At 45.2% G+C, this 26022-nt stretch overlaps 1 protein-coding gene across 1 annotated transcript in view; it reads right to left on the minus strand.

Annotated features, from left to right (window-relative positions):
• Window positions 1–26022, minus strand: part of LOC126251935 (synaptic vesicle glycoprotein 2A-like) — a 136490-nt gene that overhangs the window by 79744 nt on the left and 30724 nt on the right. Inside the window, exon 3 of the mRNA XM_049952691.1 lies at window positions 12567–12728. Coding sequence (XP_049808648.1) covers window positions 12567–12728 — 162 coding nt within the window. The remainder of the gene's footprint in view (window positions 1–12566; window positions 12729–26022) is intronic.

Below are 26022 nucleotides of genomic sequence, written 5' to 3' on the forward strand. Positions count from 1 at the left end.
TGGTGGTCTCAATTGGAATCATTTTTATTTTCATATTTTAACATTTTTTGAAACGTTCCTTTCTTGAATAAGCATTTATAAAACATAGTCTTGGGATGTTTCCTATGCGGAGCACCCAACACACCTGGACCACAACCTGCTTGTCTACAGATACAGTATCACACTTTAAGTTCTTTACTAACTGTAGGCAGTGACTGCAATACACCAGTAAACTGTTTTAATGATCGTCATTGTCATCATCACAAATACTTGAAACATGCGATACCTCCGATTATTCTGATCGTTCCTCCTTACACCTGGTTACACTTGGCTTTCCTTTTCACCTGCTCTGGCTGCTCCTTAAGGCACCCACGTTCAGCTATCCCCTTCTTGTTCTAGAACCCAGTCTATTGTTTGTTTTCACACCTTACTTTCCTCTTCCTTTCAACGGGGCTGAGCACGTGTCCTCTGTTACCGTACCATTACCCCAGTCTACCATTTCATACTAACACGATCAGATGCTCTTTGTTATACTGTTAGCAAATCCGTGCAATCATATAATGAATTACAGGTTTTAATAACATATTCCAGATAAATGCAAATCAGTAATAACTATAAGCTTCCCTTCTTATTTCCTCTTTGCTGAAAATAATAAGAATCCAGGATGCTTATTACCTCACGCCATCCATAACTCAAATGGCGCATATCTTCTTGTTCCTGTTGACGCTAAAGATGGCATCTGTGGCCAAAAGTCGTCAACTTCACTACCTTCAGATACCGGACGCGTGCGATTACCCGCTGCACAAAGTACCGTACTCTCCCTTACACCTCACCTTACAGTCATCTTTTACATGTTGATCACGTGCGAGATGTAGAACGTGCTTGTGGCGATGAATAGCGTATCTACACATTACGGTACTGCACAAGCGATGCGCAGCATGCCTCCAGAAAAAAAGTTGCATCACGACAGATGACGTTACATTACCCGCATCTACAGAAAAACGTTCTATAGGTGTGAGATGTACGGCATTCCTACAGCAAGGATTGATCATGTTTCACCTGCAGAATGGTCATCAAGTAGGTTCACAGGCGCAAAACGTACTGCATTCCTGTTGTTGTGAACAGCGACACGTCACTACTTAAAAAGCTATGCACGAATGATCACGGCGAGGGCCAAATACGTTACCTGAATAAAGATGCCTCCAAGAACATCTACAAGTACCAGGTGTAAATCATGCCTGAGGTAGCAAACTACAGTGTGTCGGGGAACAAATTATTAGTCGACCACATTATTATTGTACCTGCGAGTGAAGGCACTTCGGTATTTCTATCGCGGTATTCCAAGATGACTCGCTGATCCACATGATATCTGCACAACTGTCTCGAAATCACTCACAAAGCCATGCGTTTCCCTTAGTCACCACTGAACTTGTTTACTGTTACGTCACCGTGTGTTTCCGATAACGGCCGCAGGGGTCCAAATGCTGTAATATCGTGATCAGGTAGTACATCTTCGTATCGCTGCCCAGATGTCCGACTGGTGCTGTGATAGGTGTGAACTGCATGGCCACAGCAACAAGACAAACTACCTCACTTCAAAAACCATTCATTGTATCATTCTGCAGTGGACTCCTGGGTCCATCACTCATACTTACTGACTGCCGGTCCATAGTGTCCAACAGGGACACCAGGTGCTGACAGTACACCTGTGGACTGTTAAATCGTCCTTACCGCTGTATTTAGCACAGTATAATTGCACTATTTAACCTGCCAGGGTAGCCGAGAGCGCTAATGCGCTGCTTCCTGGACTCGGGTAGGCGCGCCGGCCGTGGATGGAATCCGCCCGGCGCATTGACGACGTGGACCGGTATGCTGACCAACATGGATGTGGTTTTTAGGCGGTTTTCCACATCCTGCTGGGTGAATACCAGGCTGGTCCCCACGGTCCGCCTCAGTTACACGACTCGCAGACCTTTGAAAACGTTCACATAATTCCATGAATTACACTAGACGCAGACAGCTAGTGAACACTAATTCCGTCCTGGGGGAGTTCGGGGTGGCGCCAGGAAGGGCATCTGGCCACCCTCTGCAGTTAACACTGCCAAATCAATAGTAACAAGGCCGACCCCGCGTTGAATCGGGACAAACACCCCAAGAAAGAAAGAAAGAAAAATTGCACTATTTAGTGTATGGGAGATTCAGCTGAGCCTGTCGTTCCATGCAGTTTCCTTTCTACGTTGCTATACCTGTCATGCATGAATTAACGACTAAATGCAGATCGTCACGTGCGTTCAAAAAAAGTTACACAAACTGAAACCGATGGTAGAAAAAAACTCGTGCTCGCTGGTAGCTCGTTACAGCGTCATAATGTACTTATGATATATTCGGTTTGTTATCCCATTTACCTTCGTTTCTATACACTAAACACACAGTAACACAACAACCTTGATACGAAACAATTTAGAGAAGTATATTGTGAAGTGGTTGCCGTTCAGAAGAGGGTTGTGACGCTCTTCCATTGGATTCATTGAACCCTGTGCGGGATGCCTATACGCCAAATCTTCATTAATATACTTGTCCCTACCGTGTGTATCACAATGTACAACTAACACTGCGAGAAAATTAAACCGGAGACAGAACCGAGCAGCACTGAACCCAAGCATTAGGCCGAAGACTAAACTGAGCATTATTGTTGTCAGCAGTAAGTATCTCGTGTGAATGGAACAAATTTGCTACCAGAGAATACACACAGAGCATACCGTTAACGTTTGCATTGTTGTGCAGATGTTTTCAGAGTGATGCAGATACACAGATAGATTGAGGTGAGAAATCAAATGAAACGCAATAACTTCGTACCTAGCCACTGGGGACCCGGCCTCTAATACCAGAATACTCAGAAAATATCCCCGGAAAACCCCTGAAATTTTGTCGGTGAAGTTCCCATTCACCCTAAATACTGGTGCACATACTAATGTCTTCATATGTAGGATGCAATAATACTTTTCTCAAATGAACTAGATTGGCAACCGAATCGCCCCTTCCTATGTTCATATGGAATGTAAAAAAATGCATAATACTGTAAAGATAAAACTAGGTATAAAAGAAGCGTAAAGTACCGTAGGGTAGGGAGGAATAAATCGGGCCTTCTGTAGCATACTTGCGACACCTCTCTCCCCCATCCAGTCATAGTAAAACACACTTCATGAGTAGTTCCAGTGAAGCCAGTGGGGATCGGCAAAGAATATTAGACTTTCGGTGAGACATTCTGTGTGTAGACAGCCCCGCAGTTGTAGAGTATTTTATGACTGTTTGTTCGGAGGTTCCACACCCTTTTCATGACGCTATGAGTTGTCAATATAGGGTTCTCCGTAAGTTAGGTCTCGGTAACTTCGATTCCAAGGCGTCCATCAGCGATGCTTCCGTGGTTAAATGATCCATTGTGCAGGAACTCTTGAGAAATAGCTTCGGCCTTCCAGTGTTTTGTAGCACAGAAATCAAGTCGTGAATGAACAATTGCATTTGGTGTTTCTCATAGTACTGATTTGTAGCTAGTAAACCGCTCAAAGAGTAACTGCAAATGAGGAAAGTCTCGCAAGAGCATGTGGAGATATATCATTGGGCTTTTATAATGGCTACTGGTACTTTTGTAAGGACACTGCATTCCTATAGTGGAGATGTTGTTTACTACCTAAAGAGCGGGTAATTCGTTCATCCTTGAAGAATAAAGTCATCTTAATATATTGTTATGTCTTTATATCTTTTGTGCTTAAGGATAGATGTTGACGAAGTCATGGCCAAGGTCCCCTCCAAGAGAATGTTCGTGTGAGCCTGTGAAGAGGTTCAGAAAGATCACTTGTAGTTTGGGGAGGATGGATTGTGGACGAAATGATGTCACGACACTAGATGGAGAGCGTATTTGTGGTGCTTGTGTCCTTTTATCTTCCAAGAAATCTGGTGGTTCAGATGGTCTCTGTGACTTCGTGTATGAACTGCGAAGTTAAGTAATAGTTGGAGCCGGTGCATCCTCTGTTATGAGGCTATTTACGGAGCTCATCCGAAAGGCGCAGGATGAATGTCTCACCACACAGTATGGAAAGATGCAGCAACGATAGAACCCGACTTCCACAGCCTAATCGAGACAGGATAAGAGAATGAGGAGAGTGAAGTGACCAACAACTCATAAGAATTGCTGAGGCGGCAACAAGCGGTAATCGGTATGCATGCGACATGCGTACCTAATATGTTTCCAAAACCCCGCGCATAAAAAGGGGGTTTCCGATTCTCATACATCGGATTTAATTGATAATAAAAAGGTAGGGTCAAGCGTTTTGGATAGCCCTTGGACTAGGTACCATTTATATAGCGAACAGAAGGATCGTTTTAATGTCGTTATCCTACAGCACAGAGTCAAAGTATGAATATTACACACTTTCTTCTGCTGAGGCCAACGGCGAAAGTCGGCTGAACCTTTTTGCATTTGATGTGGTTTAGTGTGGGCTTGATGGGATTTAGGAGGCACCATTAGTTCATGGGTGCTTCCACGGAAAACCCCACAAAAAAGGTTTTTTTATTATATTTTCGCAGTCACCAGTGGACCAAAAGTTAGCCGATGATTTCAAAGCGGCTATGCACATCAAATGGCTGAAATCTTGACGCTATAGTCCGAAGATCCCGATCTCTAACAACCTTGAAGATTTTCGATATCTTTACCCATTTCCAAGATACAGAGGCTCGAAGCTAACCAACTTGTAGACTTAAAATCATTTGTGAAGAGAAAACGGAGTTTATAAACTGGCGTAGCACAGAGTAATACGCTGTGAAGTATCTCCTTTATCATTTGGAAACCCCATAGTGTAATACTGAAGTACATGCAAAATTCTTTTCCACGTAAAATCGGGTCTGAGGTATAGAATTAGTTTTGCGTTAGTGCAATTTCACATAAGTAAAGTATTTAAATATTACTGATGTTTCATTTCAAAGGAGTTACACACCCTGATGCAGCAGGGAAATAAGGGTGGTTCAAATGGCTCTGAGCACTATGGGACTTATCGGAGGTCATCAGTCCCCTATAACTTAGAACTACTTAAGCCTAACTAACCTAAGGACAACACACACATCCATGCCCGAGGCAGGATTCGAACCTGCAACCGTAGCGGTCGCGCGGTTCCAGACTGAAGCGCCTAGAACCGCTCGGCCACTCTGGCCGGCAGGGAAATACGGAAAACAGAGGAAAAATGCTCCTATCGGAGCATAATAAACACGAATATGTTTTTGTTTATTTAAAAGACCGTGACTGAAAAGTGAACTACCGGCTGCCTCGTTCTACTTTCCTCAGTACCTTTAAAAATTTTCCGAAAAATTTTGACATGTGAACATATTCGCTCTTTTTGTGCTGAGAGAAAAGAAGCCTGTAGAATTGGAAAAGAGACCCAAAAGTAATAAATACTGGAAGATAATAGTCAGTGGATGAGTTATACAAAGAGCGAAGGAGACAATGGCAGTGTGAGAGAAAGAGAAGGACGCAATAGTAGTGGAACGTCGTTGACAGTGACAGAAGAGTTCTAGGAAAAGAGTGAAGGAGAAATGCCAGGAGGGGGAGGGGGAATGAAGAGAAAATTGAAGTGGTTGAGAGCCAGTGATAATGAGAGACAGAATATATGAGAGTGATAACGAAGAAGAAAGAGAGGTAGTGACAGTGAGAAGAGGCAGCAGCAGCATGAAGGAAGGAATGGGATGGTAGCAGCAAGAGAGAGACAGTGACAGTGAGAGCAGACTGTAGTATTTGCATTTTTTGTGCTCCGGTGGAAGCATTTTTTCGCTGGTTTCTACCTGTTTAAGGTGGCATATATGAGAAAACTTAGTATCGGTAAGTAATCCTGGAGATCGATATGTCTTTATTATTTTAGATAATTTATTATATAAATGAAGATCTGTAATGTATGGACCATTCGGTGATGGCAAAAACACGTTACACTTGCAGAATGAGATTTTCACTCTGCAGCGGAGTGTGCGCTGATATGAAACTTCCTGGCAGATTAAAACTGTGTGCCCGACCGAGACTCGAACTCGGGACCTTTGCCTTTCGCGGGCAAGTGCTCTACCAACTGAGCTACCGAAGCACGACTCACGCCCGGTACTCACAGCTTTACTTCTGCCAGTACCTCGTCTCCTACCTTCCAAACTTTACAGAAGCTCTCCTGCGAACCTTGCAGAACTAGCACTCCTGAAAGAAAGGATATTGCGGAGACATGGCTTAGCCACAGCCTGGGGGATGTTTCCAGAATGAGATTTTCACTCTGCAGCGGAGTGTGCGCTGATATGAAACTTCCTGGCAGATTAAAACTGTGTGCCCGACCGAGACTCGAACTCGGGACCTTTGCCTTTCGCGGGCAAGTGCTCTACCAACTGAGCTACCGAAGCACGACTCACGCCCGGTACTCACAGCTTTACTTCTGCCAGTACCTCGTCTCCTACCTTCCAAACTTTACAGAAGCTCTCCTGCGAACCTTGCAGAACTAGCACTCCTGAAAGAAAGGATATTGCGGAGACATGGCTTAGCCACAGCCTGGGGGATGTTTCCAGAATGAGATTTTCACTCTGCAGCGGAGTGTGCGCTGATATGAAACTTCCTGGCAGATTAAAACTGTGTGCCCGACCGAGACTCGAACTCGGGACCTTTGCCTTTCGCGGGCAAGTGCTCTACCAACTGAGCTACCGAAGCACGACTCACGCCCGGTACTCACAGCTTTACTTCTGCCAGTACCTCGTCTCCTACCTTCCAAACTTTACAGAAGCTCTCCTGCGAACCTTGCAGAACTAGCACTCCTGAAAGAAAGGATATTGCGGAGACATGGCTTAGCCACAGCCTGGGGGATGTTTCCAGAATGAGATTTTCACTCTGCAGCGGAGTGTGCGCTGATATGAAACTTCCTGGCAGATTAAAACTGTGTGCCCGACCGAGACTCGAACTCGGGACCTTTGCCTTTCGCGGGCAAGTGCTCTACCAACTGAGCTACCGAAGCACGACTCACGCCCGGTACTCACAGCTTTACTTCTGCCAGTACCTCGTCTCCTACCTTCCAAACTTTACAGAAGCTCTCCTGCGAACCTTGCAGAACTAGCACTCCTGAAAGAAAGGATATTGCGGAGACATGGCTTAGCCACAGCCTGGGGGATGTTTCCAGAATGAGATTTTCACTCTGCAGCGGAGTGTGCGCTGATATGAAACTTCCTGGCAGATTAAAACTGTGTGCCCGACCGAGACTCGAACTCGGGACCTTTGCCTTTCGCGGGCAAGTGCTCTACCAACTGAGCTACCGAAGCACGACTCACGCCCGGTACTCACAGCTTTACTTCTGCCAGTACCTCGTCTCCTACCTTCCAAACTTTACAGAAGCTCTCCTGCGAACCTTGCAGAACTAGCACTCCTGAAAGAAAGGATATTGCGGAGACATGGCTTAGCCACAGCCTGGGGGATGTTTCCAGAATGAGATTTTCACTCTGCAGCGGAGTGTGCGCTGATATGAAACTTCCTGGCAGATTAAAACTGTGTGCCCGACCGAGACTCGAACTCGGGACCTTTGCCTTTCGCGGGCAAGTGCTCTACCACTTGCCCGCGAAAGGCAAAGGTCCCGAGTTCGAGTCTCGGTCGGGCACACAGTTTTAATCTGCCAGGAAGTTTCACGTTACACTTGTTCTACCGAGCGAGGTGGCGCAGTGGTTAGCACACTGGACTCGCATTCGGGAGGACGACGGTTCAATCCCGTCTCCGGCCATCCTGATTTAGGTTTTCCATGATTTCCCTAAATCGCTTCAGGCAAATGCCGGGATGGTTCCTTTGAAATGGCACGGCCGATTTCCTTCTCCATCCTTCCCTCACCCGAGCTTGCGCTCCGTCTCTAATGACCTCGTTGTCGACGGGACGTTAAACACTAATCTCCTCCTCCCCTCCTCACTTGTTCTGGAAACGAGGAATTTGAAACCATAATTGATAATTCAAAATTGAGCCTTTCTAGTGGAGGCCTGTATTGGGCGTTCTGCGTTGCTAACTTTCGAAGATATGTAACAGACGCAGAAGTCATCAACATGCATGGAAGGCGAGGTCACAGGTCCCACGGCTTCAATAAGACCATTAACTGGTTTTAGGGAAATGGCTACACTCAGAAAGGAGCATTGTGAGAATCCATTTTTATGTCTGGGAAGAAGACTGTGAGAAGCTCCTGTTTGAACGTGGAAGGACTGACGAGATAAAAAATTCCGGGTAGAAGTCGTGAGGGTACCTCAAAAGCCTTACCCATTCACAGTAGTAATGATAAGATGCTAGTATGTAGTGTCTTAGGCATTTCAAAGGGCAAAAAATAAAATATGTCGTTAAAAAGTAGAAGAATGTGACGTTCTGTTCTAAGCATACATAATGCACCACCTAACTAGATATGTGGTCAGGGCTTGGTACTTAAACGCTGAATAATTCATGATCGATGTATGGGATATTATATGCTTCCGACACTTGAGAATCGAGGGATAGATAAATACTCTCCGGATAACTTTTATAGAAGTGGATGTTGCCGAAGCTCAGCAGAGTGAGTTGCTAGTTGTTCAGCAACAAAGGTGGGGTCAGACTAAATGACACCATCTAAACGGTGAGCAGTTTGCCCCGTACGTTAGAAGAGGTGTAACAGATCCCAATAATGGTTACAAATCTTTCTCAACTTTCCTTCAAAATGGCTCTGAGCACTATGGGACTCAACTGCTGTGGTCATTAGTCCCCTAGAACTTAGAACTACTTAAACCTAACTAACCTAAGGACATCACACACATCCATGCCCGAGGCAGGATTCGAACCTGCGACCGTAGCAGTCGCACGGTTCCGGACTGCGCGCCTAGAACCGCGAGACCACCGCCGCCAGCTCAACTTTCCTTCCTCGGAGTTTTAAAATCAGGTAGTGGGCGCAGGTTCGGAGTCTTTTGAAGGTGATAAGTACATCCCTCCACGGATTTCGTTCACGTTGCTAGAGTGAATCTCTAATTTGTGTTGACCACAGCTGCATCAACAGTTTCCACCACGGTGATGGTTTGCAGCAGAGGGATGTGAGGAGAGTGAGACCGCTGTAGGCCATACCCCTAGCATTAGGAAGGTACACTAAATCTTCAGCGGGGAGTCATGCATGGAGGACGATTTCCAATCCACTGCTATTGTCAGAGGCACGTGAGATGTGGGCCACGTAGCCAGTGTGAGTGTAGATATCAGCAGCGATCACTTCTTGGAGGGGAGGCAATGTCAGCATCAGCAGTGTAAATCGTGCCTCTGAACATTTATAATTTATGTGGTGCCTGAATGGTGGCCAGATTAATCGCTGCAATGCGGGAGTGTTTTGGACATGCTACCCTGTTAGTATGGAGGATCATGCAGAGATGTCTAGCTGGCATGAAACATCCAGTGCAGCCACTGTGGTCGCAGTCACTGGTGGAAGCGGGTCAGGCGCCACATTGGGGCGTTCCCAGACAGATGGGCCAGCACCCTGATCTGCTCTGTTGTCGACATCATCATCCCAGGAGATCGAAACGAATGGCAGTCGTCGCGCCCATCGAGCACTAGGGATGGTGATGCTGCCACGATGGGATCTGGGAACATCCCTCCAAGAGATCCATTACTGTCAGCTAGGATTGCAGGATGCTCCCCAGATAGAACATTAAGAGTGGCCACTTCTGTCGTCAGTGTGCTCAAAAGGAGATCACTATCTGGTATCTGGTCAACTATCTACGATACGTCGTGAAGGAGTGTGTCGTAGGAGACCGTGAGACTTAGCTTCTTCTGTTTTCAGGGCGACTGCTGCTTCCAGAGGTGCTGTTCTGTCTCGGAATGTGGCTGTTCGTTGTCCGATGTTGTGTACGTCTGAAGAAAAGCGAAGGTAGGCACCACACTCGGTTCGATATGCATCGTGGTAGGCGGGCCGTTCACCGAACTCTGGAGTGTTGTTGTTCTCGTCGCCATCATCGGAGATGGTGCCGGCGGGGTCTCGTCCACACCGTCATTCCCGAGGGAGAGTGCTGGCGGGAGCATAGGCGTATACTGAAGTGACGCATCCGAGTTGCACATGGCCAAGGCGTAGGTGTCTGGTAAAGAAATGGCTGTCACTTTGGGAGCTGCGTCACTGGAAGGGCTCTGGGGCGAACAGCAATGGAGAAATGGAACCTAATGTGACGCCCTTGTCGATATCCTGCCCGTGTCTGCAGTTGGTCATCATATATGACGATGGCTCGCACATCACCCGTCAGCAGATATGATGCGTGTTTGGACAGTTCGACCTTGATCTCTCGCACATCATTTAACGTCTGCCACTTTTCCGCGATGCAGCCCACAATGCTGTCGTAGGATCGGAAGGCATCAATGAACACATCTTACGGCACTTCGAAAGAGAGCTCAAACACCCGAATTGTCTACCGTCACCTCCTGAATATGCCCGTCACAGTGTTTGAATTTTAGTCCGCGTGCGTGTTGTCGAACTACGTCAGCGAGTGCGTCGTCATTTTAATGTAGACAATGCTGCTGGTGGTAGAGAAGTGAATATCTATCACTTGTCGCGAATGAATTCATCGATTTCTTAAGCGCCTGGCGTGCATATTCGGTTTGGAATGTAACTTTAAGTGTGTCATGGCGGTAAGGCCACGCGGGGTAGCCGCGCGATCTAGGGTGTCTCGTCACGGTCTACGTGGCTCCCCCCGTCGGAGGTTCGAGTCCTCCCTTGGGCATGGGTGTGTGTGTTGTTGTCCTTAGCATAAGTTAGTTTAAGTGGTGCGTAAGCTTAGTGACCGATGACGTCAGCAGTTTGGACGCATAAGACCTTACCACAAATTTTCCTCTCGGCGGTAAGAGTGCGCCATGGGGTATAGTGTAGATGGACGCTGTACAACACGAATATCGCGACGCAGAAGTAAACAACACCGTAAGCGGAGCAGTACCCCGATGCCTCAAGTAGGTCCGCACGCGATCACGGACGGACGGCTGGTGTGACCGAGCGGTTCTAGGCGCTACAGTCTGGAACCGCGTGACCGTTACGGTCACAGGTTCGAATCCTACCTCGGGCATAGATATGTGTGATGTCCTTAGGTTAGTCGGGTTTAAGTATTTCAAAGTTCTAGGGAACTGATGACCTCAACAGTTAAGTCCCATAGTGCTCAGAGGCATTTGAACCATTTGATCATGGACGGAAGCTGACTGTTACCACTTAGCCATTCGGACACAGTGGTCAGTGTAACTGCACGGACTATCCCGGGACGTCTCACGTCAGACGATTTTCTCAAGAGTTCGAGCATGGTGTGCATTTGCACTGAAAGAATCATTGGCCAGACTCGTTTCAATTACATGCTCGAACTCTAGCGAGAATTGTCTGAACGTCGTGAGTAATGAGGATAATGGGCAGCAGCATTACGTCAGTAGTCTGCAGATAGCCTGAGATAGCTTACTAGTCAGAGCATTTGCCTTGTGAGCGGAAGGCCGGGATTCGTATCCCACTTCAGCACAAATTTTCAACTTCTCCATTGACGTGAATCAATGGCCACTGGCAGCTAAATGTCATTTATTCCACTGTGCCTCGTTCTCCTCTTCTTCTTCTTCTTCTGGTCGTTGCCTGAACTAGAAGTAACTTTCGTAATCTATATATTATCCGTTGAATTATAATGTTATGACATTCAAGGGTGTGTGCAACTTTCTTAGAAACGATTACCTTTCATTTCTGCCGTTTCATTTACTATAAGGGGTTTAATTTTCTGTCCTTTTTAAACAAGTTGATGTGTTGTTTCTGTAACTGAACCAACTAGTGTTCTATGCTCTCTATCGGTGATTATTTCTTGAATGCAATACGAACCTGATTATTTCCATTTAACAGTTATATACACGAAAATCTCAATGAACATCTTTTACGCGGTCGAACGTTACCAAACGATGGTTGACTTTTTTTTTAGACAACATAGTTGTATGGAGATAACACCGATTAATTTACTTACAATCAATTATTCAAAATGACAGTCACAATCGCATTATTTATTTTGCTGCTAACCGGTTTCAACCCGCGATGGGGTAATCTTCAGGACAATTTACACCATTTGGTCGCTCGCTGGAGTCGTCACCCTGTTTGTGCACAGGGTGACGACTCCAGCTAGCGACCACATGGTGTAAATTGCCCTGAAGATGACCCCATCGCGGGTTGAAACCGGTTGGCAGCAAAATAAATAATGCGATTGTGACTGTCATTTTGAATAATTGATGACTGACTCGATGCAATCATTTAAAGCGATGGATATTTAATAAATGTTCTTTATTTGCAGAAATCTCCGTAATGTAGAAAAATATTGAAATACAAAATTATCATTTTTCTTTTCCATTGTTATAGGAGTGTATCCTTTGGATGCGACAATTGGTGATTATGATCGAGACATTCGCATTTGTTTGGTCGCTAGAAAACTTGTACGAAAATACCGTGGAAACTGCAAAAGGATAACCTTCAAACATCACTCACATAGAGTTTAGTACCAGCCTAGACGGGCCTGATACACTCCGACGCTCCACAGCCTGCGGTGGCGGTACTCACCGATGTAGCAGATAGCGTTGAGTACGCCCTTGTCCTGCGTGGAGAGCCGGAGGTCGCACTGGGCATAGGGCAGCGCGTAGCCCGTGCTGAGCATCGTCACCAGGGTGGTGGCCAGGCACACGCCGCACACCAGCTGCAGCACCCAGTGGAAGCGGCCCTGGCCTGCGCACACAGACACCCCACAGTGGTCACGTCTCTCCTCCGACAGTTTACAGGGCTTCCAGGCAGCGACGAGGTGAGGAAGTAAATATAAAGAATTTGAATCAAGAAGAGCTGTCAATATGAGTAACTTAGAAGTAGATATCCTCGGTGCAGCGACACTGCTTAAACCAATGAAGGTAAGTCTTCCGGTCCAGACTGTGTACCATTTACGGTCACTCCAAAAGAAATACACACTATTTTTGTAAAAATACAGTTTCCATTCTGCGTGTGTGAAAGTTTTACAGTGTGTAGATACTTCCTTCTCGCTTGTTTTCAAACCTAGTTCAACCTGTTCCCGTGAGTGGCGCCGTCACAGCATGTCTTCAAGATGGCTGCTACACTTTACGTTCATCAGAAGCAATGTGCTGTCATAGAATACCTATGCTGTGAGAACGAGACAGTGGGAAACATCCACAAGAAGTTGAAAAAGGTGTATGGAGACGCTGCTGTCGATCGCAGTACACTTAGTTGGTGGGCAAACAGGTTACGTGATGAAAGCGGGCACGGCAATATTGAGGATTGTTCTCACAGCGGCAGGCCTCGTACTGCACACACTCCAGACAATGTGCAGAGAGTTTACGAATTGGTGACTGCTGACAGACGCATCACACTGAACGAATTCTCACGCTACGTTGGGTTTAGACGAAGGAAGTGTTTGCAGAATACTGAAAGTGTTGGCGTTAAAAAAGGTTTGTGCCAGGTGGGTTCCCAGGATGTTGACGGTGGCTCACAAAACTCGGATGGACAATCTTCGTGGAACAAGGTTTGAAGATGATGACTCCCTTGTGCACTCTGCCAAACAGCGGCTTCAACACGTTGGTACAGAATTTTACTGTGCGGGTATACAGGCGCTGGTTCCAAGATGGCGTAAGGCAGTTGAGAGGGATGGAAATTATGTGGAAAATGAAAATATTGTTCCTAAAGGATGTATTTACACACTGTAAAACTTTCAAACACGTAGAATAAAAGATGGATTAAAAAATAGTGTGTATTTCTTTTGTAGTGACCCTCGTAGAATCTTTGACAGTATGCTGCTACTCCTACAATAGATCCATACTTACCCATCATATACAACCCCTTGCCCAACGAATGATACTTATCTAAAGACTGCTAAGCTGCATAGACAACGCCAATGCTCAAGAAAGTAATTAGGAGTAATTCTATCGGTTATTGGCCAATATCACTGTTGTCGATTCCCAGTAGGATTTTGGAATATATACTGTGTTCGAACATCAGTTATTACCTCCAAGAAAACGGTCTATTGACACGCACTCAACACGGCTTCAGAAAATATCATTCAGGGAATCTCAAATGATTCCATACATTTAGATTTCCAGAAGGCTTTTGTCACCGTTCCTCAGAAGCGACTTCTAATCAAATTGCGTGGCTGTGGAGTATCGTCTGAGGTGTGCGACTGGATTAGTGACCTCCAGTCACATCGTAATAATAGACGGAAATCCATCGAGTAAAACAGAACTAATATCTGGCGTTCCCCACGGATGCGTTATAGGCCCTCTCCTGTTGCTAATTTATACAAACGATTTAGGAGACAATCTGAGCAGCCCTCGTAGACTGCATATGGATGCTGTCATTTACCGTCTATTAAGTCATCAAAAGAAAAGATATCTGTATAGTGTGAAAAGCGGCAATTAACTCTAACTTTTGAGATCATCCACGTGAGTAGAATACTAAAGTAAATTCGTTAAAAATCAATTACACAATAAACCACATAAATCTAAAGATTGTCACTTTAAACTAAATGCCTAGCGATTACAGTTACGAACAATTTAAGTTGGACAGATAATTTTGTCAGGAAGGTGAATCAAAAACTGTGTTTTATTGGCAGAAAACTTAGAAGATGCAGGAGGTCCACTAAAGAAGCTGTCCACCCTACTCTTGTTCGTTCTTTGCCAGTGTATTGCTGTGCTGTATGAGACCTTACCAAATAGAATAGATGGAGGATATCGAAAAAGTTCAATATACGGAAAGTCATCGAGTAAAGCAGAAGCAATATCCGGCGTCCCCCAAGGAAGTGCTATAGGCCCTCTATTGTTCCTGATCTACATTAACGACATAGGAGACAATCTGAGTAGCCGTTTTAGATTGTTTGCAGATGATGCTGTCATTTACCGTCTTGTAAAGTCATCAGATGATCAAAACCACTTGCAAAATGATTTAGATAAGATATCTGTATGGTGCGAAAAGTGGCAATTGACCCTGAATAAGGAAAAGTGTGAAGTTATTGACATGAGTACTAAAAGAAATCAGATAAATTTCAATTACGCGTTAAGTCACACAAATCTGAGGGCTGTAAATTCAGCTAAATACTTAGGTATTACAATTACAAGTAACCGAAATTGGAACGATCACATAGATAATATTGTGGGTAAAGCAAACCAAGGACTGCGATTCATTGGCAGAACACTTAGAAGGTGCAACAGGTCTACCAAAGAGACTGCTTACACTACGCTTGTCCGCCCAATTCTGGAGTATTGCTGTGCGGTGTGGGATCCGCATCAGGTGGGACTGACGGATGACATCGAAAAAGTGCAAAGAAGGGCATCTCGTTTTGTATTATCGCGAAATAGGGGAGATAGTGCCACAGACATGATACGTGAATTGGAGTGGCAATCATTAAAACAAAGGCTTTTTTTGTTGCGACGGGATCTTCTCATGAAATTTCAATCAGCAGTTTTCTCCTCCGGTTACGAAAAACTTCTGTTGCCACCCACCTACTAGGAGGGAGAAATGATCATCACAATAAAATAAGAGAAATCAGGGCTCGCACAGAAAAATTTGTGTTCGTTTTTCCCGCGCACCGTTCGAGAGTAGAACGGTGGAGTGACAGCGTGAAGGTGGTTCATTGAACCCTCTGCCAGGCACTTTATTGTGAATAGTAGAGTAATCATGTAGATGTGGATGTAGAAGGGCAGCTCGTTTTGTATTATCGCGAAATATGGGAGACTGTGTCACGGACATGTTTCGCGAATTGGGGTGGCAGTTATTAAAATTATGGCGTTTTCCGTTCCTACGAGATCTTTTCACGAAATTTCAATCACTAACTTCTCCTCCGAATGCCACAATATTTTGTTGACATTAATATACGTAAATAATCATCGTATTATAAAATAAGAGAAATCGGAGCTTGCACCAAAAGGGTGAAGTGCTTGTTTTTCCCATGCGCTCTTCGATAGCGGAACGGTAGAGGATTAACTTGAAAGTGTTTCGATGAACCCTCTCGCAGGCATTTAGGTGCGAATTACAGAGTAGACATGCAAATGCAGATGAAAGAACTACACGGTAAATCTGTTTGAGAGGGAATTCGCACATCGTTCCTTTCGAATGCGAGTTCACTGCTTTAACCACTGCACCGCCTCACTCTCTGTGAGACCGTCATCCATTACACTTGGACATTATGTCATTGTAATGAAGGAGTAACATTCACATAGGAGGCTAGCGACAATTCTAGTAATTATGCGTCGATCTGCTGCTAACTGGCTAGGGCGTATAAAAAATCACGCAACAGGTGAAAAATGACTTTATTGATCACAACGTGACGCGTTTCGGAATTATTTCCGTCTTCAGAGATCCAGGTGCAAAGGTAGCACAAGAACAAGAACGTTACCAGACGTCTTCGCAGCAAGAGATGACAGACTACAGTAGTCTGTAGTTCTGAAACGCATCACGTTGTAATCTGTGAAGTCGTTCTTCACCTACTGCATGACTTCTTAAGCGACCTAGTCAGCTTAACGGCAGATCTACGCTTGATAATGTCATTGTCTTAGACTGCTGCTCCAAGGACGCCATTGATAGAGGAAGACAGGACGCTCGTTCGGTCCCCATGATCAATCAAGGCCAGAACGCGGATTATTGCTCAAGTTTTTTAGATTGCTATGCAGAAAATTCTCACGTAGTATTAACTAAGGTCGTAAATAACCGATTTACTGCTGTTCAATATAACTGCAACACCAGAAAGGAAAGCAAATAACTAAAATCAACTTATTTTGTGTATACAATTTAGCGGGAAGAATACATGATTGAATTAGTATGTGATTTGTGGGTGTAAGGGTGAAAAGTTTGGTACACAGAGCAGCCACCGCTGTCAGAAACTCCCCCTTCTACAGCCTAAGAAATCAGTGTCTCTAATCCTGTTGGGTATCGAGTAAGACTGATCTTCGATGACAGATACAGGTAGGCAATGCCATGTTGCCTCAGATACGTCACAGTTCATCAGAGACAATGACTGACATGACCAGATGTTTTCTATGGGTGAAAGATTTGAAGAACACGCTGTCTAATAAAAGAGTGGAACACAGTGACCACGGGAAACATGTGGGCTTGAGTTGTCTTGTTGGGACATAACGTCATGGAGGCCTAGAACGATGCTTTCTAATTGACCTATACATCGTACATGCACAGCGCGGAACATCCCTTCAGAAGGTAGGCCGAAGGAATAACATTCATCGCTATGAGTTTCTTGAAGTATTCCAGGCAAATCGACTATTCCATCATTTTTCGGTATGCATCTTGGTTATGTTTAACTGTGCTCCGATATTTCGTCTGACAACCGTTCTGCCGCTCGCAGGGTAAGTCGCTTGCAACTTTTTAAATTAGTTTACACACTGTGGAGTAAACGCGTATGTCTCAGAGGTAACACTGCTGGTATCAACTGCGTCAGTCATAAGTATAGGACGAACAACAAACAACACACACTGTAAAAGAACATTGCATTGAACACCGGCGATACACTGATACACTCCCCCTTCTACAGCCTAATAAATCAACAATGACAGAACTTCGTACTTCCACTGGCCATTCGATGGATTACAGTAAAGACACTGGCCACAGCCCATCCTACTGGGATTCAGAGGTCAAGGAAGCTGTGAAAGTTCAATTTGCTTACAATCTGCTCAGCTGCGCTCTCAAAGGAAATATTCTAAGTCTTTATGCCATTTATAATTAGCAACAACATCCTTCGTAAGTAGGTTTACACACTACTTAATCTAACTTAAACTAACTTACGCTAAGGACAACACACACACATCCATGCCTGAGGGGGGACTCGAACCTCCGACGGGGAGAGCCGTGCGAACCGTGGCAAGGCGCCCTAAACCGAGCGGCTACACCGCGTGGCCACTGTGAATTTATTGATTCTGCACTTGCTTTGTTGAACTCTTAAACGCCTCTATGACTGACGCTGTTGTTACCAACAGTGTTATCTCTGACGCATGTGCGTTTACAATGTGTAAAGGGATTCAAAAACCTGCTAGCGACTCACCTTCAGCATGGCTGAAAGGTTGTCAGCCGAAATATTGGAACATGAATTAAAAACAATCCGAATGCACGCCCGAAATAGATGGAATATTCATCACCATGTTGTGAGCAGATTAGCTGTACTGGTAAGGCTGGTAGGTAGAAGTCGGCACTGACAAAAATGACAATATGTATAAGATCAGTATGATCCTTCGCTCATCATACACAATATAAAAGTTTACTTATTCCTGGGTAACGTTTTATAAATCATACGAATTAGTGCTAAGTCTACATCTGACATGGCTTTAGAAATGTCTGAGTTTATACGCGGTACGGCATTTATTGTTTTATTGGGGTATTTTGTTAAAAAATCTGTTGAGTGTTTGAAGATGAAGTCCTCTGTTAGATTATATACCTGTTGAGCGTTTGAGGATGAAGTCCTTTGTCAGTTTATATACGCCTAGGTGTAGATAAAATGTTTTGCACATTATACTGAATTCACGCGGACGCTTATAATTATGTTCTCATTATAGCAACAAAAATGTTTATCTGCAATGAACAGTCTCTGTACATGCTGATTTGGTATTAACTGTATTAAATAAATTGATTTACTCATTAATTCGGAGCTGATCATTATACGCCTATGTTAATATGTTATGGCGATGGAACAATAGTAATAAAAACGTATACAGTACTGAAATGAATCGTAAATGTACATGTCCTCTGTAAAGTGTTACCTTTTTTTGTAACTGTTCTCTCTAAAGTGTTACCTTTTAAAGATTCTTTAAGTATATGCCTATTTTGATTTTAGTATAGTCAAAATTATCTCATTCGATAATATCCACACAATTAAGATATATGTGAAACTGATTAGACCTGACAATCATTGCCCCAAGCGTGCCTGCTAAAAATTTGTATGTAACCTCACAACATAGATCTTTCGGTTTTCTTTCTGTTCGATTTAACCGTTTTGATTTTGTATTCATTTTGTTGAATGAGACGCCAGTTCTGACTATTTTCTTGCATGTGTGTGCCGTAGTTTTCTGGCCTTTGTAATTTTTCAGAACGCCTTCTGACTACAAAGTTTTCAATAAGATTATTTTAATGAGATTTGTTTTAAGCAGTTTTTGATGCACAATGATGAAGTGTAACAGGACTTCGAACACAGTTGTCCGAAGAACTGTGCATCCTCAACTCTGGTGCTACCACTCATTTCTGTACTGCTTCTGGGTCGTCGTCAGCTATTGACCTTTCCTTTTGCTCTCCAGCACTCGCGGATTCTGCTCTGTGGAAGGTTGCTGCTGACCTCCATTCTAGTGAGCACTTCCCCCTTTGGATTCGCCTCCTGGATGAGACTGTAGCATTACCAGTGCCGCCCAGGTGGCACCTCTGCAGAGCTGACTGGACACTTTTCAGCCATTTGGCTGTTTTGGAACGCCGTGCCAGCGTCCACTAATGGGTCGACCATGTTACAGCCGTGATCTCCCATGTTGCTGAATTGTCGATCCCACGGTCCTCAGGTCATCCCAAGAGGCGTCCTGTCCCTTGGTGGGCCACTGAGTGCCGCTTAGCCATCCGAGCCCGCCGTGCAGCTCTGCGCCGCTTCAAGTGCCGTCCCTCAGCTGACAATCTTGCGGCCTTTCGGGTGGCAAGGGCCAAGGCGCGGCGATTGATTAAAGAGAGCAAACGACGGTCATGGCAATCGTTCTTGAACTCCATCTCCCGCTCCACTAGTTCTACGAAAGTATGGGAAGCCATCAGGAGGATTTCCGGAAAACGCAGCCAACTACCTGCCACGGCATTGCTGCATCAGGGATGTCTCCTCACGGTGCCGAGAGACGTTGCCCAGACACTGGCCATGCATTTTGCGGAATCTACTGCCACTATTAACTGTGATCCAGATATCTGCCGCTACCGCACTGCCATCGAGAGAGGTCACTTGGACTTCCGGTCTCCAAATTCTGAACCCTACAACTGCCCCTTCACAATGTGGGAACTGTATTCGGCGCCGCCTGTGGCTCATGATACTGCGCCCGGTCGTGATCAAATCCTGTACAGCATGCTGCAGCACTTGTTGCTGCCATCCAAGGAAGTTCTCCTGAATTGTTTTAATATGATATGGTCATCCGGCACGTTCCCTGACTCGTGGAGGGAGGCGATTTTGATTCCCCTCCTCAAACCGGGGAAGGACCGAATGCATCCCAGTAGTTATCGGAGTATTGCTTTGACGAGCTGTGTCGGGAAGACATTGGAACGCATGGTCAACCGTCGCCTGGTTTGGCTGCTCGAGATCAGGCAGCTCCTTAGCCACTCTCAGTGTGGCTTTCGGAGATGTCGTTCAACTATAGACAACTTGACCCTGCTTGAGGCGGCCATCCAGCAGGCCTACCTATGTAACCAGCATTGTCTAGGTATATTATTTGACATTAATAAGGCGTATGACACTACTTGGCGCCGCCTTATCCTCAATCAACTCCATCAGTGGACCTTTCGTGACCATCTCCCCATCTTCATTCGGTCCTTTCTTTCCCGCCGCCTCTTTCGATATCGGGTTGGTAATGTGCTATCTGATTTGTACGTGCAGGAGAATGGTGTTCCTCAGGGAAGCGTTTTAAGTGTCACCCTCTTTGCCGTCGCCATTAACAGTATCACGTCCACTATCCGGAGTCCTGCCCAGTGCTCCTTGTTTGTGGACGATTTTGGTGTTTTCTGTTCTTCAGTCTTGTCACTGCTAGTCGGCAGCTGCAGCTTACGATAAAGCGATTAGAGGCATGGACTGCGAAGACGGGTTTTACCTTTTCTGCAGACAAATGTGTGTGTTCATTTTAATCGTTCTCGACGTCCTTTTACCTCCCCTGAATTGCGTCTGAGGGACACCATTTTTCCTTTTAGAGACACTGTGAGGTTCCTGGGCCTCACTTTTGATTCCAAGTTGTCGTGGTCGCCGCACCTTAAAGACCTCAAGGTGCGGGCCCTGAATATTTTGAAGTGTCTGAGCCATCGGTCCTGGGGAGCAGATCGGGCGCGTCTGCTGCAGTTTTATAGGGCTTTCGTCCGGTCGCGTCTTGACTATGGATGCACCGTGTATGGGTCAGCGAGGCCTTCGTATCTGAAGATTCTTGACGCAGTACACCATGAGGGTATCAGGCTGGCCACTGGTGCATTCCGTACCAATCCCATCCCCAGCCTGTGTGCTGAGGTAGGGGAACCGCCGCTCGCCATCCGGCGGAAACTCCTCATGGTGCGACGGGTGTGTCAATTCCTTGCCTGTCCTACCTCCCCTGCGTACCCTACCGTTGCCCGACCGCCTATGGAACGTCTCTTTTCCAGTTGTCCCAGGACAACGAGACCATTTGGGATTCGTGCCAAGCATTTGCTTGAGTCCCTTGGTGTGGAGCGTTTGGAACTCCAACTACAGGGTTTTACCCGCCTGCCTCCCTGGTTGCTCCAGAGGCCCAGCGTCCTTTTAGACTTGTCAGAGTACCGGAGGAGCTGCACTCCTGCGTTTGTTTTTACCTCCTTATTTTACGATATTTTAAATCAGCATCCCGACCATGTACCAGTATTTACGGATGGCTCTAAACAGGGGGACTCTGTTGGCTGTGCTGTTGTTTTCCCTGATCGAGTCGTCAAGTTACGGCTTCCTGCGGCGTTTACCATCTTTGATGCCGAATTGTTTGCGATCTTGCGGGCGTTGGAGCAGATGAGATGTGTTCCCAGTCTTAAGTTTCTCATCTGTTCTGACTCCCTGAGTGCCCTTCAGGCCGTGCAACACTTGTACCCGGTGGATACGGTCGTCTGGAACATCCATGATGCCCTGCTCCACCTGCAACGACAGGGGAAGGAGGTTTCTTTCTGCTGGGTGCCGGGGCACGTGGAAACGAACTGGCCGATGTGGCTGCCAAAGATGCATGTTCCCTCTCTCACGTTGTTGAATGTGCCGTCCCCCTCCATGCTGTTACCTTCCTTTTGCGTTTTCGTGTTATGCGTCAATGGGAAGAGGAGTGGCTGGCAGTCGGTGAAAATAAGCTGCGTCTGGTCAAGGCCACCTCGCGGCCATGGCGTACGTCCTACCAGTCATGCAGGCGGGATGAGGTTCTTCTCACTCGCCTCCGCATCGGGCACAGTCCCTTAACGCATGGTTTTTAACTCCGGCGGGAGGATCCCCCAATCTGCAGTGCTTGTGGCGTCCAGATTACTGTCCGCCACATTTTACTTGACTGTCCTTTACTCTCTGACCAGAGGGCGGTGGTTTCCTTGCCACCGGATTTGCCCTCTATCTTGCAAAACGACGCTACGACTGTGGTTAAGTTGTTACGGTTTTGTGTCCTGTCCAATTTGTTGCCTCAGATTTTAGGGAGAGGATTTTAATGTGCTGCTGGGTGACTGGCTCACCCAGGTCTTAGGTAAGAGGTCCGCCAGTCACGATTACCTACTTGTTTCACTTCGATATCTGTTCTCTTTTCCTTGTGTTTCCTTTCCTTTTTTAGTGCATTTCTTCTCCTCTTGTTTTGTCTCTGTATGTGAGGATTTGTAACTGCGTCAGGTCTGTGTCTTTTAGCCGTTCTCCTTGTTCGCTGTCCGTCTTCGTCCCTTCACCGCATGTGCTCCTGTTTCTATGCGTTTGGGCGCTGATGACCATGTGTTTAGCGCCCGAAAACCTCAAACCACACACACACACACACACTTGATTATACCATACCACACATTTATGCTAAATCGCTGTTAGAAATTGCGTTGCACTGTTGCATGTGCGTTTGCGTTAGACCATACGTGCTCGCTATGTAAATTGTTTATCCCATCTCGAGTAAACTGTGTCTCATCAGTAAATAAAATATATTTATGTAACTTTCGATTAGTATTTAACTAGTTGCTCAACTCCAAGCGAAGGGCAGGATCGCCCAGATGTAAATGATACACATTTTGTTTATGGTAAGGATACAGATTATTGTACTTCAGTATACGCCATACTGTACCTTAGACTGCGAAATGCCTAATTGGTGAGAGATACGTCGTGTACTGGTACCCGGGCTACGTTGAAGAGAATTCATAATATGCTCATCATCGTCTTCACGGATCGAGCGCTCGTACTGATCATCAACACTAGGTAAGAACCTGTCTCCCGTAACATTCGAAATACTCCGCTAATTGTTCGTGCTTTCAGAATCCTCAGAGTTGGATAAAGTACGCGATATTCGCTAACTGCAGCCGTAGCATTACCATCGCATTTGCCATAAATAAACACCATTTCGGCGTATTCCTCTGTCGCAAACTTGAAAGGCATCCCTATGTCATAAATAATCCACGAACTACACCAGTTACCATGTGGTTTCACTTAAATACACTGTTGTTATTATGTTCTTTCACTGAACAATACAGAAAACTAACTTGTTTCAAGATCAGGAAACGACTGAAATAACTCACTAACGGTTACCAACAATGAGATAAACGTTTCTACATTCTTACTGGAAAGTAAACAAATTTACTTGTATAATGATCTTTGCTTCTCTGGATGTTCTGGGAAAATACTGCAGGTAAACGTCTGGGACATGTTTCATTAGATTAACCATACCAATAACAAATAAATGGAAATCGTGCTTTACTTTAATCTCGTACAGTTTTGCGATGGCTTCATATAAGCGAAGTTGATAAATTTCAGGCAAAATCTTTTATGAGCCGTAACTCCGTAACTAAACATTTGCGGACCTATGTTTATATGAACTTTCTTCTTTAGTTTTACTTATAGAATAACATATTAAAATATTTGCATATCTTCGTGAATCATTCTGTATAACAGACTTTCCAATTAACTAAGAGCCTTCGATTGATCAGTTCTTGTCCTTTCTTTTAATTTGCTTGCTTGCTTGGCAAATAGAGATTGTTGTATAAATTACACTGCCTTCTGGTTTCTTTGACAGTCTTCGGCGAATTCTGTTATCCAGTTTTGAATTTCCTTCGGTAAATTTAAAAATTTTATTTATTAGTCTACTGATAAAAATTTTTGTGACTGTGTGTTTAACAGTTACCAATGAAATCATGTGCGATATTCCTGGCAAATAAATTTATACCTGGCAGTTTCCACTCAATTCCCCTATCCTCCACCCCCACCCCAACCCCCCACCCTCCCACCCATTACCTCTGTTCTCGCTGCAGTATTGGTTGTGAGCCTTAAATGCACTGTTAGACACCATGTGCTCCACACACATCAGAATAAAGTTCGTGTGAAACTTAAACTCTGAACTGATGTCTTCTGTATGCTACAAGCACAAGCTCACGGCACAAATAATTAGTTACCTCCTTAAACGACAGCACTGGTCGCTTTGGAGCACTGCAGATCTTGTACAACTGGTACCAGGTGGTCATATGAACCTGCACCACAGACATACAATATGCCATGAAGCTGTGCTTAAAATCTCAGTCGGTTGCATGGAAAAGTTGCCCAATTTTTTGGGGTGTCAAAGCAGACAATCCGATGTGTCTACACGGAATGGTGTACCACTCGCCTCTATGTAACACGGCTTAAGATCAGTAATTGTAAAAATATCCTAAATAACATGTTCAGGAGACGAATATCATCCCTTGTCAGTTCCGTTCGGCTTCTCACCCAACAAGAATTGCTTTTGCCTGTGAACGCAGATCAATATAAACCCGTTTTCGATATAACATTGCGAAGAGAAATGCTTATAATGGATATTTGGAGTCGGATATTTTGCAAAAGGCGTTTAGCGACAGCGTCATATAAACCTACATGTCACCACTGTGCCAAACGGGTCAGAAACTGGACATTAGCTGACTGTAAGCATGCAGTATTATTTGAAGGACCGTGATTTTGTCTCTTCTCAAGAGATATAAGGCGCTGAACGCACCGATGGCCCTAGGAATCGATTAATCTTCTGTGGATGGAGGGTGCATTTCAGGTCGAAGGTGATTCACCGAAGTTTTGGCGGTGTTTTACATACCACGACTTGCGTCTTCTCATTCAGATTGCCATGAACACTAGCCAACATGTATGTTTCAATATTGTTGGTGAAAAACTGTTACTCTATCTTGAACGCCTTCATGACGAGTATGCCACGGACACTCCCGTCCCCCAACATCACACCAACCGAGTTAACAAAGTTGATCTCATACTTTCCAGGTCTGCCGAAGGCTCAGGCACCTTACAGCAACTCGAGTGGCCGGCTAAATCGCCCGATCTTGGACTATTTGGACCAGCATGTGAAACGTAGCAACCAAAGTCTCCTCAATTTGATGGCTCTACGAGATTTAATCGTCGATGAATGGCTCTAGTTGGATGTGACACGCTTGCAGAAATCTATAGTCTCTCTTCCTCGCTGAGTATAGCCCATTGCATAGACTAGATGTGGTGGTACACGGTATTAGCGTCACGCCTCCTGAGAATATGCTTATAGTGTGGTTTCTCCGGCTCCGCAGCTGAGTATATATCATTGTTGATGGCCATGCGGCTGTGTAGGAGGTATTATCCGCTCAGGGATTGGGTGTTGTGATGTCCTCATCATCATTTCATCATCATCGATGCGGATGTCGCCAAATTGGCGTCGATTAAAAAGGCTTGCAGTAGGCGGCCGAACAAGCCTTCACGGGGTGTCCTGGTCAATAACGCCATGGGATCCTTTCATTGTGTGCTTTTTTGATACTCTACCAAAAGTACTCAGGAGCTCGCAGAATGGCCAGTAGTTGTCAAATATCGGATTTATGTATATGTAAGTCTCCGATGTTCGTCCATTGTAATGCACCAGAAAGTGCGATCGAATGTAGCCCTTAATCGTAAACATTTCGAGACGCAATAGCTACACAAATACTCTCAGTGCCAAATCAGGCGTCTATGAGTCATCATTCGGATTTCTCTCGCTCCTACTTCGTTAAAGTGCCCACATTAGCACTGAATAGTTAATGTTTCAAATAAACTTAAGTTCGTCTTATCACATGAATATGAGGAGATATACTATCTGATCAAAAGCATCCTGCCATCTATTATCAG

The sequence above is a fragment of the Schistocerca nitens genome, chromosome 1 (genome assembly GCF_023898315.1).
Source record: "Schistocerca nitens isolate TAMUIC-IGC-003100 chromosome 1, iqSchNite1.1, whole genome shotgun sequence".
Classification (NCBI taxonomy): Eukaryota; Metazoa; Arthropoda; class Insecta; order Orthoptera; family Acrididae; genus Schistocerca; species Schistocerca nitens.